This window comes from Siniperca chuatsi, linkage group LG24 (genome assembly GCF_020085105.1).
Source record: "Siniperca chuatsi isolate FFG_IHB_CAS linkage group LG24, ASM2008510v1, whole genome shotgun sequence".
Lineage (NCBI taxonomy): Eukaryota > Metazoa > Chordata > Actinopteri > Centrarchiformes > Sinipercidae > Siniperca > Siniperca chuatsi.
In genome coordinates this window covers 969,479-994,064 of record NC_058065.1, presented here as the reverse complement: position 1 = coordinate 994,064, position 24,586 = coordinate 969,479, and the positions used below count along the sequence as shown (strand labels likewise).

Below are 24,586 nucleotides of genomic sequence, written 5' to 3'. Positions count from 1 at the left end.
AGCTTTAGTCTAATATATTCACCCAGAGAGCGGCGAAGTTGGTGGTGTGGTTGCAGAAACATCTCACGACTCCGTCTGAAGCGTTTCCTTTAGAGCAGCCGTCAGTGCTCCAATCTTTCAGACTGTAGTTCCAGAAAACACAGGCGAAGTCGTACAGAGACGTATCGTTCGCCACCTGAAACAGGAGCACATACAACATCTCGTAAGCTTCTGTCTTCACTGTCTTTTTCTAAGCAAAAATCCCAAAACTTCACAGGTTCTAGCTGCAATAGTTTTATAATAATAATAATAATGAACTTTGTTTATAGAGAACTATTCAAAACACAGTACAAAGTGCTTCACAGAGAGAGAAATAAAATACCACAGTGAATGAATGATTAAAGACATAAAAGCCAATAAAAGAGACAGTATCATTAATGGACATGAAGCCATGTTTGAATTTTGTCCCGGGCTAACGTTATCTCATCGTGTTTCTACTTCACAACAACAGACAATAATCCCACAGCAGCCACTGTGATGGTGGATCACCAGCAGATTAAGCAGGTTTATTGGTGCCATAAAAACAAACCATTAACAGTTCCACTGAAACAAACTGTGACTTCTCACACACACAGTGATACCAACAGTCAATGTTATCTCACACACTGCAAATAAAATAGTCAATCATTAAATAATGAAAGCAAGTCATTGGGGGGACGCGAGGTAAAGATACTGTGGGAGGTGAAAGGGACCGGTGCATGCAGGTGTTCTGAAAACAACAGTTAGATATTGTAGTTTGGCCTGATTAGCGCCCGATTGCTGCAATTTGTGTCAAAAATCACACTCCTTTTTGAATCCATGACCCAGTCCAAATCTGAACACACAGACACGAGACAAGTGTTTTTAGATTCAGTGTGACTTTCACTTCCAGAGGACATCATCGTCTCTGACGTCCGTCCAGAATAAACCTCCATGGATCCACTCAGACACCAGAGAAGAAAGCGGCTGCAGAACCTGCCTGAGAATCCTGCTGTTTCTAAGTTTCCTTCAGTCTCACAGTGATCCAGAGACAGCTGTCTGTCCGTCCACAGGTCCACTGCAGACAGGAGCTGCTGACTGCTGCTTCAGCTGCTCTAACGTGACAGTTTGTTTTAAAACCGGCTCAAGTTGTAGCCCACAGTATCAGACTTTGAAAGCCCCTGCATGAAGTCATGTGTGCGCATTCAGGTCGAGGCCAGAAAGCTCAATACAGGCCGATAAAGGATGATTACATTTGAATCTGAACTATTTCAAAGTTGTTAACAGAAGCAGGTTTTCTTACTGCTGGTCTGAACAGCATCTCCACGTGTTGCGGCACCACGCTGCGCTCCTGACCTTTGACGCTGGCCGACAGGACCATGATGGGGGCCCGCCCCCTTCTGTAGCGCTTTGACCTGAAGAAGCGGTCGTTCTGGTAGAGGACGAAACCCAGCGAGACGTTCGACGGCTTCTGACGACCACTGACAGCTTCTTCAGACGCAGGAGAAAGAAATCGACCCTGTTATTAATAGAACATTTGGGTGCGCTCTAACAAAACTTGACCTGAAATGTCTGAACTTTTTGCAGTCAGGTGGAACTTTTTTTTGCTAAAAAATACACAACCCAGAGCTCTCGAAAGTAACCTTTATGTTACACACTACCATGCAGTAAGTGCTGTTGTGTGGTTTTGTTTCACTGAGTAATTTGAGCCTGACAGCAGTAGCAGTATTTTACATCAGTAATACCAGTTTGTAAATTCACTCAGGTGCAGAAAACTCACCTGGTGGGAATCGTACGTATATGAGGGCGTTGGCTTGGAACCTGTTTTCCACCACAGCTGTTGACGTGTTGGTGTACAGCAGAATTCGGTTGGCAAGGAAACTGCCAGACGGTCCTAAACACAGAGTTGTTAGTGATTACATCAACATTAAAAGTTCACAAACATGACACAAAATGCTCCGTTGTCTTTGATGCGAAAACTTACAAATATTAGTTTTAAGAATTCAAGATGTTAATTTGCAAAACAGATTTAAATGTTTAGTATTATTATTATTTTTGTCTCTTTCAGGTTTCTGTAGGTCCCCGACATCAAGCTCATCCTGCATCTCGTGAGAACCGAGGCTTTTGTTTTGTTGGGTCCATCATTTCATAAATCTCCTAAGAAGAGAAAATAGTCCTGACACACTTATTTGAGTCAGAGTTTAGTCAGTTGAGTTTTGCAGCAGGTGTCTTCCAGAGGAATTGATTTGAAAGTGAAGCTTAAAGAAAATAAATCTCAACAGCTAATAACTCAATAAGTAAAATCTGAAAAATCCTTTTCTTTTTGGTGCACTCATGACCTCTGTATTTATATCCTGGCTGCGGCTCCGGATGGACAAAACCACCTCAGAATCACTGACCCTCAGTTTAAAAAAGCTTTCAAAATGCAGACTTCCACCTGAGAGGTTGGTCTGATCATGTGATTTGATCGTCTTCAAACGGGACCAGTCTGGTAGTGAATCATTACACTGACCTGAGAGAGAGGTGAACTGGACTCCCTGAGTGCCTGCAGCAGGGATCTGTTCCGACTGGACCACCAGGTTTGGTTGAACCACCTGACTCGTGTTGAGACTTTGGCTGAGGTTCACAGAGAGCTGGTCCAGGGTCATCGTGAGGCTGGACACAAAATATAGATATACAGAAATACTAACATCATCATCATCAAATTTGCAGGATAAAATATCTGATGTCCTGTCTGCTCAGTGGCGGCTTGCACCTGAAATGAAAGCCCGAGCGTGACTGACACCTGCGACTTTAGGCACTGCTGTAACTGAACTCAAATGTTAGCGCTGTGTTAAACCAGAATACTGTTTGAGTACCAACCAAAAAGAGCTTGTAAGATCAAGTATTGGAAGCTGTTGAGGATCATAAATTGGTATTAAACGCTTGGTCAGATTCTTAATCTTGTTTTATTTATTTTTGATCAGATATTTCTCGTCTAAATCAGAAAATCAAGGAAATTAGCAAACAGCTTTAAACACTGATGTAATGAGAAATTGGATTTTTCTTGTCTCTTCCGGGCTCCTGTAGTCCTTTTGACCTCGAGCCAAAGCTGCTTCCTGTGAGTATCCAGGCTTTTATACTGCCCTCTGCATAATTACAATTGAGGAACAGGGAATTTTTTTTCTGAAAGCTCTGACATATCCAACTTTGCGCCTGATAATACAGTAGAACAAATATGGACACCTCATGTCACATTCAAGGTAATTAAACCCTGATTTAATCCTGAATCCCCCCCTTCAGCTAAAATCCAAGGTGTTTTGGCTAAATACCATCCAACACATTTCTGTCATCTGAAAACCTCCCCAACCCTAAAATCGGTCAGTAAAGGTGGACATTTTTAACATGGAACACATGGACAGTTAAACATGAGATGTGGACAGGCTGGCAGTGGCAGATTCCTTGCAGTAATTCTAACAAAGATAAGATTTGATTTACTCCAGAGTAGCGCTGTTTTCCTTGCTGTCGTCCGGCGTGTTGGCGTTCAGCAGTTGGCTGATTGTAGCTACTGCTGCCACCCTGACGCTCTGCAATACAAACATTAACACGGGACACACCGGCCAATGAGTATCGTTGCTATAACAAAATATATCTTAAGAGTGATACAAACAGTAGAATTCAGAGTGTTTTGATTTCTAGAATTTTGTGTCTGTTTTTGTCAAATGTCTTGATGATGAAAACTCACTGAAACTCAGGTTTAAATGTACAGTTTCTTCTTCTGTTTTGTTGAAAATGACAGTTCATACCTCTGTGGCGTTCGGAGACAGCAGCAGCGTGTTGGCGATCTGAGCTGCTGCTGTAACGTTTTCAGCCGTCAGCTCTTCAGGTTTGGAGGTCAGAATTTGAGTGCTGCTCGCCAGCATCTCTAAATTAGCTGAGCTGGTAAGCTGAGAGAGGAAAGACATTTACTTTTATTCATGCATGAATCTGTTATCGTTTGCCTTGCCTAAATATGGGATGGGATGTGCACACAGCTACCTTTTCTACATCATTACCAAATAAAAAAATGCTCGGCTATCAAACTGGAAATGTCTGGAAGGGACATTCAAGCGTCTGTGATTGTTTTTAACAAATTAACATTCAGCCTTTTCTTCACTGTTTCCTGTTAAAAACTGTCATTCTTACATTTTGTTGTATGTCGCTGAGCGTCTGGTCACACTTGAGGACCTGAGGTGGACAAAACTGTGATCCATTATTGGTGGAACATCTGGTCAATGCCTGTGGTTTACCAGCTGGATGGAAATGGTGGAATTTAAAGTGGTGGACACAAAAACACCAGTATACTATGGGTACCTGATGGGTGGATGTTAGATTTACAGGTTGATGGCGATGGCAGTAATTGGACTGATACCTTGATGAATGTATGTAGATTGATGGTTGGTAGAAACTTACCACCACTCGTTCCTTTTCGACAGATTTCCTTGGAATATGCAAACCAGCCAATGGGTGTGCGTGGGAAAGTGAATCCGTCCAACGTTTGTGCTCGGCAGAAGTTTTCTAAGAGGACAGGAGTAAAATTGAATTTCCCTAAAGGATTGATGAGAACATTCCCACCAAATTAGTGGTCGACCATATGGGTTTTTAATGGCCGATGGCCGATATATAATAACGATATCATAACAAAGAAAAGACATGTATAATACAATCTAATTTACAGGGTTATCTTAGCCAGTAACATATTATTTTAGATGGAATTTTATTAATTAATGAAATAGAAAACTACATTGGGTTATGCTGTAGATTTCACAACGTGATTGGTATTGAAGGGAGAGCGGGGTACAGTATGTCAGAAGCGCCGTCATTCGACTGCATTATTCTATACATTGTAACATGATATATATTTAACGCTAGCCAGTAACGGTTTTAGATTAGATTTGCTGTCATTCAGGAGAAACGTGTTAACATTTAGAAAAGACGATGGTGACTGAGGAAATTTAGGCAAATGTTCACAGCAGGGTGCACGAGAGTTACAGCACAGGGCAGACATTTTTTGTTTATCGGCCTCGTCAGCACGGGCATCGACCTATGCCGATTATGTCAAAATGGCAGAAAATTTCCCCAATTAATCGGCCGACTGATTGTTGTGTGACGTTAGATTGTGGCGTGATGTCATAAAAATCTGAGAAAGATCCACAAATGGTGAACTCCAGGTAACAAATATGCACAGATTTACTTCGACCCTGCGATCAAATCCACTAATCGCTGCGATTCCATTGGAATGAATTGATTTCACCGCAAAATGTTACCGTTTAAATGCTGGTGTGACCGGACTTTAACAATATGGTAAGCGTGTGACTCATTGATTGTATTTTGCAGCAGTGGTAGAAGTTTAAATTCATGAATCAAAAGACCATGCAATCAAACAAAACTAAAACTCTAAAGCCATGTTGGCAGCCAATGTGTTAGCTTCACTGGAGATCAATAGTAAGTACTCAATAAATGTATATTTTTTGGTACAAAGTGGACTCTTTGGGCAGATGGTAGAGCTAGAGGATTTCACAGTTTTTAGATCAGCTCGGGAACAAATCATAGCAACTCTCAGTCAATTAAATAATTAGACCTAACTTACCTTCTGAGCATGTCTTTCCGGTCCATTCATCAGGACAGATACAGACACCATTCAGTAAATTCCCACCATTAACACAAACCAGAGGAGTGGTAGTAGGGGGAGTAGTAGAAGTAGGAGTAGGAGTAGTAGTAGTAGTAGTAGTAAAGGGATCAGTAGTAGTAGTAGAAAAGGGAACAGTAGTAGTAGTAGTAGTAAAGGGATCAGTAGTAGTAGTAGTAGTATTAAAGGGATCAGTAGTAGTAGTAGTAGTAAAGGGATCAGTAGTAGTAGTGGTAGTATTAAAGGGATCAGTAGTAGTAGTAGTAGTAGTAAAGGGATCAGTAGTAGTAGTAGTAGTAGTAAAGGGATCAGTAGTAGTAGTAGTAGTAGTATTAAAGGGATCAGTAGTAGTAAAGGGATCAGTAGTAGTAGTAGTAAAGGGATCAGTAGTAGTGGAATTATGGGGGTAGGGAGTGGAATGGGTTGGAATACTAGTTGGAGTATTACCATCGGTTGGTCCAGTGTTAGGTTCGTAAGCAGTATTGGTTAAATCAACAGTGGTAGTAGTACTAGGGTAGTCAGTCCCACTGGTCAGATCAGTTGTAAAACTAGTAGTATTGAAGTACTCAGTTTGATTGATTGAGTCAGTAGTGACAGTTATAGTGGAATAATAAGAAGTATCAGGAAGATCAGTAGTGGGATTGTAAGTAATATTTGTAGTTGTAGTAGTAGCATTTGGATAATAAGTGGTATTTGTTGGATCGCTGGTGGTAGTATTAGTAATGGGGTCATACATAGTACTGGTTTGACCAGTCGTGGGGTAGGAAGTAGTATTAGTTAGATCAGTAGTAGTAACATAGATTAGATCAGTGGTGGTAGCAACAGGAGCAGAACTGGGATTGTTAGTAGTTTCTGGACTTCCTGATGTTACTTCAATGGTTATTGAAGTACTTTCTGATCCGGTAGTTAGAACAGTCATCTCCGGTCTGGTGGATAGAACAGTAATTTCTGGAACAGTGGTTACAGTAGTACCATCTGAGCTTAGATTAGTAACCTCTGGAGTTACAGTAGTACCTCCTGGAATAAGAGTAGTACCTTCTGTAGCAGTGGTTACAGTAGTACCTCCAGGGACAGGGATTAGAGTAGTACCTTCTGTAATTAGAGTAGTACTTTCTTGAACAATGGTTACAGTAGTACTTCTTGGAATTTGAGTAGTATCCTCTGAAACCGTTGTTAGAGTACTACCTCTTGGAGTTAGAGTAGTATCCCCCGGAACAGTGGTTACAATAGTGCTTTCTGGTTGAGTAGGTAGAATAGTACCATTAGAAATAGGTTGACTCGGGGGATATGCACTCGTACTAATAGTAGTAGTATTGAGGAAGTCACTAGCATTGTTTAGATCAGTAGTTGTAGGTTGGAGGTTGGAATCAGTGGTTAAAGTAGTTGCAGTACTGGGATAAGGGGTGGTATTGATCAGATCACTGGTGGTGGTAGTAGCCTTATTTGGGTAGTAAGTGGTAGTTGTTTGTCTGGTAGCATTGGTTTGTTCAGTAGCGGTAGAAGTAGGAGTAGAAAAAGGAACAGCAGCAGTAGTAGAAGTAGTAGTAGTAGTAAAGGGAACAGTGGTAGTAGTTGGAACAAAAATGGCAGTAGTGGTAGTAGCATTTATTGGGAACACAGTGCTGGTGGTTCTATCGGTGAAATTTGATGATGTTGTTGTGGTGGACTGTGCTCCAGTTCTAGAGGTGGCCAAATGAACAGCTGTGAGGAGACACATAATTATTACAATAATTCATTTGTAGGAAGAAGTTGTTATTGTGCGATCACACTGTGCACTAACTTTAAAACCCAACTAAGAGTCTACAGCCATGCTAGCAGCTCTGTGAGGCTGTACTTAGACACAACAATGCCTTGAATTAAATGCTAACATCAGCACGCTAACATGCTCATAATGACAATGCTAACATGCTGATGTTTAAGACCAGACCAGAGATTTGAACTGGTCAGACTGGAATTAGGACAAACAAATCAGAAATGAGCCAACATGAGGAAGGTACAGAGCCCCCAAAGTTCTGAATAATTGTTTTAAGTCTTGAGCACACAAGATAATAACTTGATTACAGAAAGGTGTGCATTATGCACAGTAGATTAAAAAATATATAATCTTTTGAGAATTTGGGAGTTCTGTAAGAAGGAGAATTCATGTAGTGATGAAATAAGAAACCCGTTATTGTTACATTTGTTGTTATGACAATAAACATGAAAGATTATTTGTGATATAGTCAGTATTTTAAGTCAAATCGCCCAGCCCTACATTTTACCACTTCAGTTTTCACTTTACAGCTAGAAACAACCCAATACTGTAACTCACAAACACCTGTAAAGTCCTGTTGAAACATCCAAAATAGAAACAGAAAAAAGTTTTCTTACCCAAAGTGAAAACGAGCAAAAAACAAAAGTCCATGTTGGTGAACTGCTTCAGATGGGAGACGTTGGAGTGTGTTTAGTCCAGTTCATTAAATCTCCTCATGTTATTCTGCCATTTGAGCTGAGCTGTGCTGCAGTAAAGGAAGTGCCAGTGTGATCATACTTCCATAAAAAGCTAACAGTGAAATCATAAAACAGCAGCTCAGCTTCTTCATTAACTGTTTGACTCCACACTGCAAAAAATCCCACGTCTCGGCTGGTGATTTCATCTGAAATGAAATGTGTTGTTTTAAGCTAATGTCTATTTAGTTTTATTCATTTTATTCCACTTTTATCATTTTTATTCACATTTTAATCTTGTATGTCGGTAAATCTTACTTTTTTGTGTGCATTAAACTTCCATTTGTCCATCTTATAAATCACCTGTGATGCACTTTGAACAACTCTTACCTGTATGCAAGGTGCTATATCAATAAAGTTCAATTTGTTGATTGATTGCAGGTGAAATCAGACACAAAGACAACCACAAATCAGTGAGTGAAGCCTGAAAGTCAAATGATAAAATTCCTGCAACTTGTAAATTTGTAGCTTCTGTAAAGTTTTATTATAATTTGTTTGATTTGAAAAATATAATCAATCACCAGAAGGAAACTGTCTCAGCCACTGACTGTAAAACTGTCACATGTTCAGCAAAGTCACGTCTATGCAGAATCAAAGCAATACGAACCTCGTTAAACTCTACAGTCAGTTGTTTTCTATACTTTCATTTCACTGTGTTTTCAGTGAGTTTTGTGACAGCAACTTCCTGTCCTGTTTTCATGTTTTGGTTTGTTTAGATTTTACCTTAAAACTGTGAAATCTTCACAGTAAAAAGTAAAAACATTATGTAGTATATTTGACAGTATTTTCTCTGTCTGCCATTCGGGGAAGACAAACAGAAAAGCACATTTAAAGCACATTTTATTTAAGTCAAGTCAGATTTATTCATATAACCCAATATCACAAATCATACATTTGTCTTGACACATACCTGAGTGATTATCAGCCTTTACTGTCAAACATATAAAATCATAAAGGAAAATGTCATCAATATCTTTCAGTCACAGTCAAGTTTAGTTTGAGGTTGAATTCCAGATTTAAAACTTCACATTTTCATATCAAACCAAAAGCATTTTGATCCATTATTAATATAAAAATAACCACAACAACAACAATGTAGAAATATTCCTTTACAGGGATGTCCTGCAGAAATATTTTCAGCAGAAAAGTCTCAAAAATAAAAGTATAAAGAATGGCTCCTTTCACAGTGTATTGTATATTATAAATATTGTTGAATAATTAATTGAAATGAAATTGTTAGTAGTATTATTTCAACAAAAAAAAAATGTTAGAGGATGAAAAATTTTATCAGAAAAATAACTAGTAACTAAAATACTGTCAGATACATGTAGTGGATAAAAACATTTTCCTCTGTAAAGTAGAGAAGTAGAAGTATAAAGTAGCATTAAATCAAAAATGATAAAGCAAAGTACAAATACCTCATAACTGAAAAAAGTGCAATTTGGTGGCAAAACAGCTCTTTCAACCTGAGTCACTTGGGCCTGGGTCTGCTCTGGGGTTTCCACCCCCAAAAACTTGACGTCCAGGCAGCATCATCATAAGTTCCTCTAAATGCAAAGGAGCTGTTAGTTGCTTGATATTTAAAGTAGATGCAGATACATTTCCAGATTTTTACTCTTAAAAAAAATGTATACTTCCAAGCTCTTGCAAAAACTTGTGTGGATGCATCAAAAAAGCAGCCATCAGAACAGAAAACAAGAAAGAATGCTGTCCAATACTGCTACAACTTTTTCATTAAAGCTGCATTAATTTAGGTTTTGGCCACTTGGGGGCAAAAGAAGTCTCTTTAGCCTGGCTGGCAGTATGTTGCCATGGTCTGCTGAGTTCTGGAGTGCGTTTTGTGCAAATTGCAGCTGTCGGGTGCTCAGCATTTTATTTTATCCTCCATGATCCATGTCAACAAAAAATACTGATTAGAGGAGCTTTTTTGATATGACGAGGATCTTCATCAGGTGTCAGTTTATCTGACCCTTTCCTACATTTAGAAAAATATACACTTCATCAAATATTTTCTTACAAGAATATGTATATTTGCACCAAAGCATCAATCTCTTCACTGTGAAGGTTAGAGTTGCTACAGGGTTTTGGTGGCGGACGAGTTTTTCAGGTCTTTGTAGAACTCGTAGTTGGTCTTCCTCCTCGAGTACTTCTGCAAACTGTACTTTGTGTTGTTGAGCTGGATGCTGACAGACAAGACGTACTGGACAGACCGGGACATGGTGGCTCTGAAGGTCGGCGTTCTGGCTGTGAAGAGGACGAATATCTGAAACCCCTGAAAACACGAGAGCAGGAAGACAAAGGTTAGCCTCTATATTTATTCCTTTTATTTATTGTAGTTCAAACTCAATATGAGTAGTTTTCAAATCTAATAATAAGCCCCAGTCCAACCTCTTTTAAACAGGACCGTAGGACCTGGTGGCCATGGCCTGTTGATGTTGGAACAGCCCATCTGATTAGGGGTTACACTGTCCCAAAATTGTCAGTAGGCTACCTATACTGTAAGGCAGGTGCAGGAAGTGGTACCGACCATCCTACCCCCTGCCTTTTAAGTGGATCCGTCTATCCATGTAAAGTCAGAGGTCAAGCAGGAAATAATCAAATGATATGGATAAAGAGCCGAAAAGGTGGAGCGGAAAAGCTCAGAGAGAAAAACAGATCTTGAGGCTGATGCTCCAAAAAATGTTTTAAATTAACACATTTATTATTCCAAAACAACATTACAGATGCCAGTGCCATGCCGAATCCTGCTAGCTGCTGTGATAACATTAACAGTCAGCCGGACACCTGTCCTACTATGGTCATTCTCTCTCCTGTCCACGATTAAAAATGAACTGAGGACTAAGATGACACTAAATTGCCTCAAGGCACTTTCTCTCATGGCAATTGAGAGCAAACTGGTCAATACATTGGACTTTGATGACATCGTGGATAATTTAGCATGAAGCAGAGCCAGGAAATGGTAATAAGGTAATACTATTTTACGAATAGTAATACGAACAAAAAAGTTTTCCTGTCTTTACAAGGTTACAAGTTTGATTTATTTATCATTTTACAACATGAAACAAGATTTAGTTGCGTTATATATGTTATATACAAAAATGATATATCGGTGTATAAATAATAATTCATACAAATCAAACTATTTTACATGGTGGCGTGGTGAGGATGAGTAGCAGTCTCACAGCCTGAGGGAAGAAGCTGCTCTGTAGTCTGACAGCAGATGCTTCTGTATCTGTGGCTGGGGGTGGGGGGCTGGGCTGTCCTTTAGTATCCTTTGGGTTCTCACCTCATCTCACCGATATCACAGATGCTCGGTAGGTTGGTATCAATGATCTTCTGAGCAGTTTTAATCACCTGCTGCAGAGCCCTCCGGTCCTGGTCCGTGCACATCCCGTGCCAGTTTGTGATGTTTTGTGGTAGTTTAAGGATTTTTATTTCCTGTTTTATTTTGTAGTATTCTCCTTCCCTTGTGTGTCTTGTGTTTTTACTTCCTGTCTTTGTTTTCCCTAAAGTTTTGATTGTTGGCCCTTCCTTGATTGTTTGCACCTGTGTCTCATTGTCTCACCTCCCCTGGGGTATTTAGTCTGGGTCTCTTTCTTTGTTCATTGTTGGGTCATTTCTTGAATTTGCATCTGGACCTTGTTTAGCTTAGTTTTTATGCCGCCATTGTCAAATCCAATGCCTGACGAAGATCTCTGTTAGATTGAAACGTTGCTCAATAAACATTGACGGGAGCTACTAGCACAGTGTGCAGATCTTTTGTTTGATTCTTCTCAAGTTTGTTTTTTGATCAAGGACCTGTAAAAGTTTGTTTGGATGTGCGTACCCTACACCCTTTGTCTCAAGTTACAATATAAAAATAAGCAAGAGGAAAATTTAAGCAACAACATTTTGAAGGCAGCGTGGGATGGAATGAGGACAATGGCAGGCCAGCAGAAAACTGAAAACAAGCAAGTTAGCACTGCAGGTTATATTAGCAAGAAAGACCCATACCCATGACTTTGCAGATTAACTCAGGGAAATCCATTCAGACTTCAAAAATCAATATGCTCTTGTGAGTTCAGAATTAAAAGCATAACTCCAGTTATTTATTAAAAAAATGATTCAATCTTCAAACTACTGTCTCAAAACATTATAAGTCACTACCTGTTTCTTGGCATCCCTGGTTTGTCCAAGCACTTCCTTATTTGATAGTTAGAATCAGAATCAGAATCAGAAATACTTTATTGATCCCAGAAGGGAAACTCTTTGTTATAGTAGCTTGCCTTTACGTCAGTGCACACAGGAGAAAGTATTAGCAAAAAAATATAATATACTATAAAACACTATAAAAACAGGTCAGAAAATAAACTAAGTACCAGGTGGGTATAAGTATAAGATAAAATAAGTGTGAAGTACCAAGTGGCTTTACCGGTTGATGATGATAATACAGTATAATAATACAATGTAATAAAATAAGTAATAAGTAGTGGTGCATGTACTGTCAAGTTAAGTGTAGCTTATTGAGATTATTAAGATATTGCACAGCAATAATGGAGGTATATAATCTCAATATCCATAAATAGGAAAAACTAACATAGGAAAACTAAATATTGCACGGGAGTATTACACAGAATATTGCACAATTATTCAAGTATGGCAGAGATGTAATGATCAATGTCCAGTTTAGTGACCTAGGGTCATACAGACTAACACTTAGAGGGAGGAGTTAAAGAGTTTGATGGCCACAGGCAGGAATGACTTCCTGTGGCGCTCTGTGGTGCATTGTGGGGGGATGAGTCTTTTGCTGAAGGTGCTCCTTTGCTTGACCAGTACGTCATGGAGCGGGTGGGAGATACTGTCCAAAATGGCGTGTAGTTTGGCCAGCATCCTCCTCTCTGACGCCACCGACAGAGAGTCCAGCTCCACCCCCACAATGTCACTGGCCTTACGGATCAGTTTGTTGAGTCTGTTTGCGTCCGCTACCTTCAACCTGCTGCCCCAGAATGCAACAGCATACAGGACAGCACTGGCCACCACAGACTCATAAAACATCTTCAGCATTGTCCGGCAGATGTTGAAGGACCTCAGCCTCCTCAGAAAATAGAGGCGGCTCTGGCCCTTCCTGTAAACAGCTTGAGTGTTCTTGGTCCAGTCCAGTTTGTTATCCAAGTGTACTCCCAGGTACTTGTAATCCTCCACAATGTCCACACTGACCCCCTAAATGGAACCCGGGGTCACTGGTGCCTTGGCCCTCCGTAGATCCACAATCAGCTCCTTAGACTTTGTCGCATTGAGCTGCAGATGGTTCTGCTCACACCATGAGACAAAATTATCCACCACAGCCCTGTACTCAGTCTCATCACCACCGCTGATACATCCCACCACAGCAGAGTTATCAGAAAACTTCTGAAGGTGGCAGGACTCTGTGTGGTAGCTGAAGTCCGTGGTATAGATGGTGAAGAGGAAGGGAGAGAGGACAGTCCCCTGAGGGGCCCCAGTGTTGCTGACCACACTGTCCGACACACAGTGCTGCAGGCGCACGTGCTGTGGTCTGCCAGTCAGGTAGTCCACAATCCAGGACACAAGGGGGGCATCCACCTGCATCGCTGCCAGCTTCTCCCCCAGCAGGGCTGGCCGGATGGTGTTGAAAGCACTGGAGAAGTCAAAAAACATGATCCTCACCGTGCTTGCCGGCCTGTCCAGGTGGGTGTGGATGCGGTTAAGCAGGAAGATGATGGCGTCCTCAACTCCCAGTCGGAGCTGGTAGGCAAACTGAAGGGGGTCCAGGAGGGGTCTGACCATGGGCCACAGCTGTTCCAGCACTAGTCTCTCCAGGGTCTTCATTATGTGGGACGTCAGTGCCACCGGTCTGTAGTCCTTGGAGCCACTGGGATGTGGCGTCTTCGGCACAGGAACGAGGCATGATGTCTTCCACAGAATGGGGACCCTTTGAAGACTCAGGCTCAGGTTGAAGACATGTTGAAGGACTCCACATAGCTGGGGGGCACAAGCTTTTAGCACCCCGGGGCTAACTCCATCGGGGCCTGCAGCCTTGTTTGAGTGGAGTTTCATCAGCTGTCCTCTCACCTGGTCAGTAGTCAGGCACACAGCAGAGGTTACAGGCGGGGAGTCATTAGTGTGAAGAGGGCTGTTAGCCTGATGGGTAGGGGGGAGCAGAGTACTCAGAGGAGCTTGAGGGCTGACAGCAGCTGAATTAGAGGGGGGATGAGCAGGAGCCGGTGTGTTGAATCTGTTAAAGAACAGATTAAGTTCGTTGGCCCTGTCCAAGCTGCCTTCAACTCCTCTGCTGCCAGTCGGTCTGAAGCCAGTGATGGTCTTCATGCCGCTCCAGACCTCTCTCATGTTGTTCTTCTGGAGTTTCCGCTCCAGCTTCCTCCTGTACTTCTCCTTGGCCTCCCTGATCTTCACCTTCAGGTCGGCCTGGATTGCCCTCACCACCTCCCTATTACCATCAGTAAAGGCCCTCCTCTTGGCATTCAGGATGTCTTTGATGTCCTTTGTTACCCAGGGTTTGTTATTTGGATAACAAGGGACCATCTTGGTTGGGACATTGCAGTCCACACAGAAGTTAATGTAGCCAGTAATGCACTCAGTGAGCCCATCAATGTCCTCACAGAGTGTATCCCAGTTTGTCACCTCAAAACATCCCTGCCTTGTCTCATAGGCCTCCCCTGACCATCTCCTCACTGTCCTTGTGGTCGCAGGCTGCCTTTTAACCAGAGGTATATAGCAGGGTTTGAGGTGAACCAGGTTGTGGTCTGACCTACCCAGGGGTGGAGGGGGGAAGAGCTTTATGCGTCCTTAACGTTAGCATACAGCAGGTCCAGTGTCCTCTCCTCTCTAGTAGGACAACTCACATACTGGGTGAAATTAGTCAGTGTTGTTGAAACACTAACATGGTTGAAGTCACCTGAGATTAATATGAGTGCACTCGGGTGTTGAGTCTGGAGTTGTGCTATGGCGGTGTAAATGGCGTTGCACGTCGATGCCGGGTTAGCAGAGGGGGGGATGTAAACAGCCACAACAATGGCATGTGAGAATTCACGTGGCAGATAATATGGCCGATATCTGCTTGATAGTAACGTGACCGGGGTTACACCATCTGTTGTTGACCAGAACAGCAAGCACGCCGCCTTTCTGCTTACCGCTCCCGGTGTGATACCTGTCGGCCCGAACAGTCTGAAAGCTGTCAATGGAGCAAAGGGTAGGGGGGAGCAGAGTACCCAGAGGAGCTTGAGGGCCGACAGCAGCTGAGTTAGAGAGCACCAGGTACCCCAGAGTCCAGGACAGACCCAGTGAGACTGACAGAGACAAACTGGTGAGGAACTTCTTCCTGAAAGACGAACGATTGTGTCTGCACAACAAAAACAGGCGGGTGAATTAAAGTTATCCTCTAATGTTTCGTCAGAGGAAACATTTCTCACTAAACCGATGACTGCCTCAGAGCTTTAGGGCCGCTGTGACGAGGGAGACAGACACATTTCAAGAACAAAGTTGAAATATTTAAATAATAATATTGCAGTATTTTCAGAATAAATTTGAAAATGAACCCAAAAAAGTTGTAATATTACGAGATTTCTTTGTTTTGCTCTTGAACCTACTTTATTCTATTACGACTTCATGCCCGAAATCTCCAGTGTTTTAAGATACTGTGTTTCTGGGAAGTTGAAGAGGAAGTTTGTGAACACGTGACGTCAGAGAGGACGGGTAATGAGACGCCTTTTTTAGACGGCGTTACCTGTTCAGGTCGGGGCTTGTCCTGCATGTCGTCAGAGAGACCAGAACCAACAGTACGATGTTGTAGATCAGGATCAGACCGACCGGAAGGAGGAAACCCCAAAACATCGGCTTCCAAAAATTAAACTGCTTGGCCTTATCCAGAGCTGCAAGCCAGCAACTAGAGGATGGAGAATAACAAATGTGAAATATGAACTGTGTCGAGGACAGAAACTACATTTGTCAAACCTTTGAGAAAACACACAGAACTTTATTTTCAGTTCTGATTTAGATCCAAAGTTTCCAAAGATCCTAAATTTAGTAAATTTAAAGAGTTCAACAGGAAAATGTAGAATTTGAAGACGATTAAAGAAAAGAAAAAGGGATGTAAATAATAATGATAGTAATGGACCCACAATTCTTCCTGTCTGTATCCCAGAGGATTGTCGACCCTGTAGGTGGCTCCCAGTGTGATCGCCATGACGAAAGCCGGGACTCCTAAGAGGAGACAGGAAGTTAAAACAACAATTAAAATGGCTTTAAAGTCAACATTTAAAATCACACTTGTTCTTCCAGCTCACTGTTGATATTGAGTTTCAAAAAATCATCATGGAGACTGAAGGAAGTTTTGGGTTGTCTTCGGCTCCGAGCGACGTATTTCAGCGGTAATTCAGCAGAGCCGCCACCGCCGAGCACAAGCCTCTGTCCGGCTCCACGTGCTCATCAGAGTCCGGGATGTTGTTGTCCGGAGTGTCGACCTTCACCTGAGCGTCTGCTGGAGTTTCCAACTCCAGAGAGGAAGGTGATGATGAAGGCCAGCAGGCTGATGTAGATACACAGCAGCACCATCTTGGCGTTCTTGTTCTTCTGCCCCCCACTAGAGTTTCTCTGACAGCTAGACAGAGAAGATTTGAGACAAAGTTGGAATACTTAATAAATAAACTGAATAAACTGAAGATACTGAAGAAAACTTAAAAACCAGAAGTTTCTCAGGCACGTTCTGGAGTCTGTTTTCAAAGTGGATTCATGGACGTTTATGAATGAAAGTGTGTTTCATGTCTGTGTGTTCAGATCTGACTCTCCCTGCCCTGAAATAAGTAGATGTAGTGAAGTAAAAAGTTGACCATTTCCCTCTGAAATGTAGTGGAGTATTTTTAAGTACCTTAAAAACTTTTCTTAAGAACAGCACTTGAGTGTTTCCAGCACTGCTAGAGAGGATTTGGAAAGTATCTAACTAGATGAAAGAGTGGACAGTGACAAAGTAAACTTTTCTGTGCAAATTTGTGCAAATTGCAATATTTTTGTGCAGCAGACGTATCGTTCGCCACCTGAAACAGGAGCACATACAACATCTCGTAAGCTTCTGTCTTCACTGTCTTTTTCTAAGCAAAAATCCCAAAACTTCACAGGTTCTAGCTGCAATAGTTTTATAATAATAATAATGATAATGAACTTTGTTTATAGAGAACTATTCAAAACACAGTACAAAGTGCTTCACAGAGAGAGAAATAAAATACCACAGTGAATGAATGATTAAAGACATAAAAACCAATAAAAGAGACAGTATCATTAATGAACATGAAGCCATGTTTAGTTTTGTCCCGAGCTAACGTTATCTCATCGTGTTTCTACTTCACAACAACAGACAATAATCCCACAGCAGCCACTGTGATGGTGGATCACCAGCAGATTAAGCAGGTTTATTGGTGCCATAAAAACAAACCATTAACAATTCCACTGAAACAAACTTTGACTTCTCACACACACAGTGATACCAACAGTCAATGTTATCGCACACACTGCAAATGAAATAGTCAATCATTAAATAATGAAAGCAAGTCATTGGGGGGACGCGAGGTAAAGATACTGTGGGAGGTGAAAGGGACCGGTGCATGCAGGTGTTCTGAAAACAACAGTTAGATATTGTAGTTTGGCCTGATTAGCGCCCGATTGCTGCAATTTGTGTCAAAAATCACACTCCTTTTTGAATCCATGACCCAGTCCAAATCTGAACACACAGACACGAGACAAGTGTTTTTAGATTCAGTGTGACTTTCACTTCCAGAGGACATCATCGTCTCTGACGTCCGTCCAGAATAAACCTCCATGGATCCACTCAGACACCAGAGAAGAAAGCTGCTGCAGAACCTGCCTGAGAATCCTGCTGTTTCTAAGTTTCCTTCAGTCTCACAGTGATCCAGAGACAGCTGTCTGTCCGTCCACAGGTCCACTGCAGACAGGAGCTGCTGACTGCTGCTTCAGCTGCTCTAACGGGACAGTTTGTTTTAAAACCGGCTCAAGTTGTAGCCCACAGTATCAGACTTTGAAAGCCCCTGCATGAAGTCATGTGTGCGCATTCAGGTCGAGGCCAGAAAGCTCAATACAGGCCGATAAAGGATGATTACATTTGAATCTGAACTATTTCAAAGTTGTTAACAGAAGCAGGTTTTCTTACTGCTGGTCTGAACAGCATCTCCACGTGTTGCGGCACCACGCTGCGCTCCTGACCTTTGACGCTGGCCGACAGGACCCTGATGGTGGCCCGTCCCCTTCTATAGCGCTTCGAACTGAAGAAGCGGTCGTTCTGGTAGAGGACGAAACCCAGCGAGACGTTCGACGGCTTCTGACGACCACTGACAGCTTCTTCAGACGCAGGAGAAAGAAATCGACCCTGTTATTAATAGAACATTTGGGTGCGCTCTAACAAAACTTGACCTGAAATGTCTGAACTTTTTGCAGTCAGGTGGAACTACAGGTAGTTTTTTACTAAATAAATACACAACCCAGAGCTCTCGAAAGTAACCTTTATGTTACACACTACCATGCAGTAAGTGCTGTTGTGTGGTTTTGTTTCACTGAGTAATTTGAGCATGAGTATTTGAGTATTTTATATCAGTAATACCAGTTTGTAAATTCACTCAGGTGCAGAAAACTCACCTGGTGAGAATCGTACGTATATGAGGCCGTTGGCTTGGAACCTGTTTTCCACCACAGCTGTTGACGTGTTGGTGTACAGCAGAATTCGGTTGGCAAGGAAACTGCCAGACGGTCCTAAACACAGAGTTGTTAGTGATTACATCACCATTAAAAGTTCACAAACATGACACAAAATGCTCCGTTGTCTTTGATGTGAAAACTTACAAATGTTAGTTTTAAGAATTCAAAACAGATTTAAATGTTTAGTATTATTATTATTTTTGTCTCTTTCAGGTTTCTGTAGGTCCCCGACATCAAGCTCATCCTGCATCTCGTGAGAACCGAGGCTTTTGTTTTGTTGGGTCACTCATTTCATAAATCTCCTAAGAAGAGAAAATAGTCCTGACACACTTATTTGAGTCAGAGTTTAGTCAGTTGAGTTTTGCAGCAGGTGTCTTCCAGAGGAATTGATTTGAAAGTGAAGCTTGAAGAAGCTAATAACTCAATAAGTAAAATCTGAAAAATCCTTTTCTTTTTGGTGCACTCATGACCTCTGTATTTATATCCTGGCTGCGGCTCTGGATGGACAAAACCACCTCACCTGAGAGGTTGGACTGATCATGTGATGTGATCGTCTTCAAACGGGACCAGTGTGGTAGTGAATCATTACACTGACCTGAGAGAGAGGTGAACTGGACTCCCTGAGTGCCTGCAGCAGGGATCTGTGCCGACTGGACCACCAGGTTTGGTTGAACCACCTTACTCTGATTCGTGTTGAGACTTTGGCTGAGGTTCACAGAGAGCTGGTCCAGGGTCATCGTGAGGCTGGACACAAAATATAGATATACAGAAATACTAACGTCATCATCATCAAATTTGCAGGATAAAATATCTGATGTCCTGTCTGCTCAGTGGCGGCTTGCACCTAAAATGAAAGCCCGAGCGTGACTGACACCTGTGACTTTAGGCACTGCTGTAACTGAACTCAAATAGCCAAATGTTTGCGCTGTGTTAAACCAGAATACTGTTTGAGTACCAACCAAAAAGAGCTTGTAAGATCAAGTATTGGACGCTGTTGAGGATCATAAATTGATATTAAACGCTTGGTCAGATTCTTAATTTTGTTTTATTTATTTTTGATCAGATATTTCTCGTCTAAATCAGAAAATCAAGGAAATTAGCAAACAGCTTTAAACACTAATGTAATGAGAAATTGGAATTTTCTTATCTCTTCCAGGCTCCTGTAGTCCTTTTGACCTCGAGCCAAAGCTGCTTCCTGTGAGTATCCAGGCTTTTATACTGCCCTCTGCATAATTACAATTGAGGAACAGGGAATTTTTTTTCTGAAAGCTCTGACATATCCAACTTTGCGCCTGATAATACAGTAGAACAAATATGGACACCTCATGTCATGTTCAAGGTAATTAAACCGTGATTTAATCCTGAATCCCCCCCTTCAGCTAAAATCCAAGGCGTTTTGGCTAAATACCATCCAAAACATTTCTGTCATCTGAAAACCTCCCCAACGTTTGGCTAAAATAGGTCAGTAAAGGTGGACATTTTTAACATGGAACACATGGACAGTTAAACATGAGATGTGGACAGGCTGGCAGTGGCAGATTCCTTGCAGTAATTCTAACAAAGATAAGATTTGATTTACTCCAGAGTAGCGCTGTTTTCCTTGCTGTCGTCCGGCGTGTTGGCGTTCAGCAGTTGGCTGATTGTAGCTACTGCTGCCACCCTGACGCTCTGCAATACAAACATTAACACGGGACACACCGGCCAATGAGTATCGTTGCTATAACAAAATATATCTTAAGAGTGATACAAACAGTAGAATTCAGAGTGTTTTGATTTCTAACAACTTTGTGTCTGTTTTTGTCAAATGTCTTGATGATGAAAACTCACTGAAACTCAGGTTTAAATGTACAGTTTCTTCTTCAGTTTTGTTGAAAATGGCAGTTCATACCTCTGTGGCATTCGGAGACAGCAGCAGCGTGTTGGCGATCTGAGCTGCTGCTGTAACGTTTTCAGGCGTCAGCTCTTCAGGTTTGGAGGTCAGAATTTGAGTGCTGCTCGCCAACATCTCTAAATTAGCTGGGCTGGTAAGCTGAGAGAGGAAAGACATTTGCTTTTATTCATGCATGAATCTGTTATTGTTTGCCTTGCCTAAATATGGGATGGGATGTGCACACAGCTACCTTTTCTACATCATTACCAAATAAAAAAATGCTCGGCTATCAAACTGGAAATGTCTGGAAGGGACATTCAAGCGTCTGTGATTGTTTTTAACAAATTAACATTCAGCCTTTTCTTCACTGTTTCCTGTTAAAAACTGTCATTCTCACATTTTGTTGTATGTCGCTGAGCGTCTGGTCACACTGGAGGACCTGAGGTGGACGGTTGAAACTCTGTGATCCATTATTGGTGGAACATCTGGTCGATGCCCGTGGTTTACCAGCTGAATGGAAATGGTGGAATTTAAAGTGGTGGACACAAAAACACCAGTATACTATGGGTACCTGATGGGTGGATGTTAGATTTACAGATTGATGGAGATGGCAGTAATTGGACTGATACCTTGACGAATGTATGTAGATTGATGGTTGGTAGAAACTTACCACCACTCGTTCCTTTTCGACAGATTTCCTTGGAATATGCAAACCAGCCGATGGGTGTGCGTGGGAAAGTGAATCTGTCCAATGTTTGTGCTTGGCAGAAACTTTCTAAGAGGACAAGAGTAAAATTGAATTTCCCTAAAGGATTGATGAGAACATTCCCACCAAATTAGTGGTCGACCAATATGGGTTTTTAATGGCCGATGGCCGATATATAATAATGATATCATAACAAAGAACAAATCATAGCAACTTTCAGTCAATTAAATAATTAGACCCAACTTACTTTCTGAGCATGTCTCTCCGAACCATTCATCAGGACAGATACAGACACCATTCAGTGAATTCCAACCATTAGCACAAACCAGAGGAGTGGTAGTAGGGGGAGTAGTAGTAGTAGTAGTAGTAGTAGTAGTAAAGGGATCAGTAGTAGTAGTAGTAAAGGGAACAGTAGTAGTAAAGGGATCAGTAGTAGTAGTAGTAGTAAAGGGATCTATAGTAGTAGTAGTAGTATTAAAAGGATCAGTAGTAGTAGTACTAAAGGGATCAGTAGTAGTGGAATTATTGGGGTAGGGAGTGGAATGGGTTGGAATACTAGTTGGAGTATTACCATCGGTTGGTCCAGTGTTAGGTTCGTAAGCAGTATTAGTTAAATCAACAGTGGTAGTAGTACTAGGGTAATTAGTCCCACTGGTCAGATCAGTTGTAAAACTAGTAGTATTGAAGTACTCAGTTTTATTGATTGAGTCAGTAGTGACAGTTATAATGGAATAATAAGAAGTATCAGGAAGATCAGTAGTGGGATTGTAAGTAATATTTGTAGTTGTAGTAGTAGCATTTGGATAATAAGTGGTATTTGTTAGATCGCTGGTGGTAGTATTAGTAATGGGGTCATACATAGTAGTGGTTTGACCAGTCGTGGGGTAGGATGTAATATTAGTTAGATCAGTAGTAGTAACATAGATTAGATCAGTGGTGGTAGCAACAGGAGCATAACTGGGATTATTAGTAGTTTCTGGACTTTCTGATGTTACTTCAGTGGTTATTGAAGTACTTTCTGATCCGGTAGTTAGAACAGTCATCTCAGGTCTGGTGGATAGAACAGTACTTTCTGGAACAGTGGTTACAGTAGTACCATCTGAGCTTAGATTAGTAACCTCTGGAGTTACGGTAGTACCTCCTGGAATAAGAGTAGTACCTTCTGTAACAGTGGTTACAGTAGTACCTCCAGAGACAGGGATTAGAGTAGTACCTTCTGTAATTAGAGTAGTACTTTCTTGAACAGTGGTTACAGTACTACCTCTTGGAGTTAAGAGTAGTATCCCCCGGAACAGTGGTTACAATAGTGCTTTCTGGTTGAGTAGGTAGAATAGTACCATTAGAAATAGGTTGACTCGGGGGATATGCACTCGTAGTAATAGTAGTAGTATTGAGGAAGTCACTAGCATTGTTTAGATCAGTAGTTGTAGGTTGTAGGTTGGAAGCAGTGGTTAAAGTAGTTGCAGTACTGGGATAAGGGGTGGTATTGATCAGATCACTGGTGGTGGTAGTAGCCGTATTTGGGTAGTAAGTGGTAGTTGTTTGTCTGGTAGCATTGGTTTGTTCAGTAGCGGTAGAAGTAGGAGTAGAAAAAGGAACAGCAGCAGTAGTAGAAGTAGTAGTAGTAGTAAAGGGAACAGTGGTAGTAGTTGGAACAAAAATGGCAGTAGTGGTAGTAGCATTTATTGGGAACACAGTGCTGGTGGTTCTATCGGTGAAATTTGATGATGTTGTTGTGGTGGACTGTGCTCCAGTTCTAGAGGTGGCCAAATGAACAGCTGTGAGGAGACACATAATTATTACAATAATTCATTTGTAGGAAGAAGTTGTTATTGTGCGATCACACTGTGCACTAACTTTAAAACCCAACTAAGAGTCTACAGCCATGCTAGCAGCTCTGTGAGGCTGTACTTAGACACAACAATGCCTTGAATTAAATGCTAACATCAGCACGCTAACATGCTCATAATGACAATGCTAACATGCTGATGTTTAAGACCAGACCAGAGATTTGAACTGGTCAGACTGGAATTAGGACAAACAAATCAGAAATGAGCCAACATGAGGAAGGTACAGAGCCCCCAAAGTTCTGAATAATTGTTTTAAGTCTTGAGCACACAAGATAATAACTTGATTACAGAAAGGTGTGCATTATGCACAGTAGATTAAAAAATATATAATCTTTTGAGAATTTGGGAGTTCTGTAAGAAGGAGAATTCATGTAGTGATGAAATAAGAAACCCGTTATTGTTACATTTGTTGTTATGACAATAAACATGAAAGATTATTTGTGATATAGTCAGTATTTTAAGTCAAATCGCCCAGCCCTACATTTTACCACTTCAGTTTTCACTTTACAGCTAGAAACAACCCAATACTGTAACTCACAAACACCTGTAAAGTCCTGTTGAAACATCCAAAATAGAAACAGAAAAAAGTTTTCTTACCCAAAGTGAAAACAAGCAAAAAACAAAAGTCCATGTTGGTGAACTGCTTCAGATGGGAGACGTTGGAGTGTGTTTAGTCCAGTTCATTAAATCTCCTCATGTTATTCTGCCATTTGAGCTGAGCTGTGCTGCAGTAAAGGAAGTGCCAGTGTGATCATACTTCCATAAAAGCTAACAGTGAAATCATAAAACAGCAGCTCAGCTTCTTCATTAACTGTTTGACTCCACACTGCAAAAATCCCACGTCTCGGCTGGTGATTTCATCTGAAATGAAATGTGTTGTTTTAAGCTAATGTCTATTTAGTTTTATTCATTTTATTCCACTTTTATCATTTTTATTCACATTTTAATCTTGTATGTCGGTAAATCTTACTTTTTTGTGTGCATTAAACTTCCATTTGTCCATCTTATAAATCACCTGTGATGCACTTTGAACAACTCTTACCTGTATGCAAGGTGCTATATCAATAAAGTTCAATTTGTTGATTGATTGCAGGTGAAATCAGACACAAAGACAACCACAAATCAGTGAGTGAAGCCTGAAAGTCAAATGATAAAATTCCTGCAACTTGTAAATTTGTAGCTTCTGTAAAGTTTTATTATAATTTGTTTGATTTGAAAAATATAATCAATCACCAGAAGGGAAACTGTCTCAGCCACTGACTGTAAAACTGTCACATGTTCAGCAAAGTCACGTCTATGCAGAATCAAAGCAA

General features: G+C 41.3%; 3 protein-coding genes across 5 annotated transcripts in view; all 3 read right to left on the bottom strand.

Annotated features, from left to right (window-relative positions):
* Positions 1-4: 4 nt before the first annotated feature.
* Positions 5-5,809, bottom strand: LOC122872441 (adhesion G-protein coupled receptor G7-like). The gene is made up of 9 exons (XM_044188688.1): positions 5,606-5,809; positions 4,429-4,533; positions 4,162-4,203; positions 3,783-3,923; positions 3,475-3,563; positions 2,510-2,652; positions 1,778-1,891; positions 1,301-1,488; positions 5-175 (listed from the first exon to the last, which is right to left on the bottom strand). The coding sequence occupies exons 1-9, from the start codon at positions 5,654-5,656 to the stop codon at positions 5-7; spliced, it is 1,044 nt and encodes a 347-aa protein (XP_044044623.1). The 5' UTR covers positions 5,657-5,809.
* A 4,380-nt stretch (positions 5,810-10,189) lies between these two features.
* Positions 10,190-24,586, bottom strand: part of LOC122871897 (adhesion G-protein coupled receptor G7-like) — a 34,416-nt gene continuing 20,019 nt past the window's right edge. Inside the window, exons 13-15 of one of the 2 annotated variants that reach the window (XM_044187468.1) lie at positions 16,267-16,348; positions 15,873-16,031; positions 10,190-10,403 (exon numbers count right to left, since the gene is read on the bottom strand). In XM_044187468.1, the coding sequence (XP_044043403.1) occupies positions 10,235-10,403; positions 15,873-16,031; positions 16,267-16,348 (410 nt within the window). In that variant the 3' untranslated portion in view covers positions 10,190-10,234. The remainder of the gene's footprint in view (positions 10,404-15,872; positions 16,032-16,266; positions 16,349-24,586) is intronic. The other variant, XM_044187466.1, reaches the window with a different exon arrangement.
* LOC122871928 (mucin-17-like) lies at positions 16,356-24,024 on the bottom strand. Of its 2 annotated transcripts, none has more exons than XM_044187550.1 (10): positions 23,871-24,024; positions 21,671-23,201; positions 21,388-21,492; positions 21,115-21,227; positions 20,736-20,876; positions 20,427-20,515; positions 19,443-19,591; positions 18,788-18,901; positions 18,359-18,493; positions 16,356-16,745 (listed from the first exon to the last, which is right to left on the bottom strand). In XM_044187550.1, the coding sequence occupies exons 2-10, from the start codon at positions 22,464-22,466 to the stop codon at positions 16,510-16,512; spliced, it is 1,878 nt and encodes a 625-aa protein (XP_044043485.1). In that variant the 5' UTR covers positions 22,467-23,201; positions 23,871-24,024; the 3' UTR covers positions 16,356-16,509. The 2 variants fall into 2 exon arrangements, with proteins under 2 accessions (XP_044043485.1, XP_044043486.1); XM_044187551.1 differs by having other exon boundaries at positions 16,595-16,745; positions 18,306-18,493.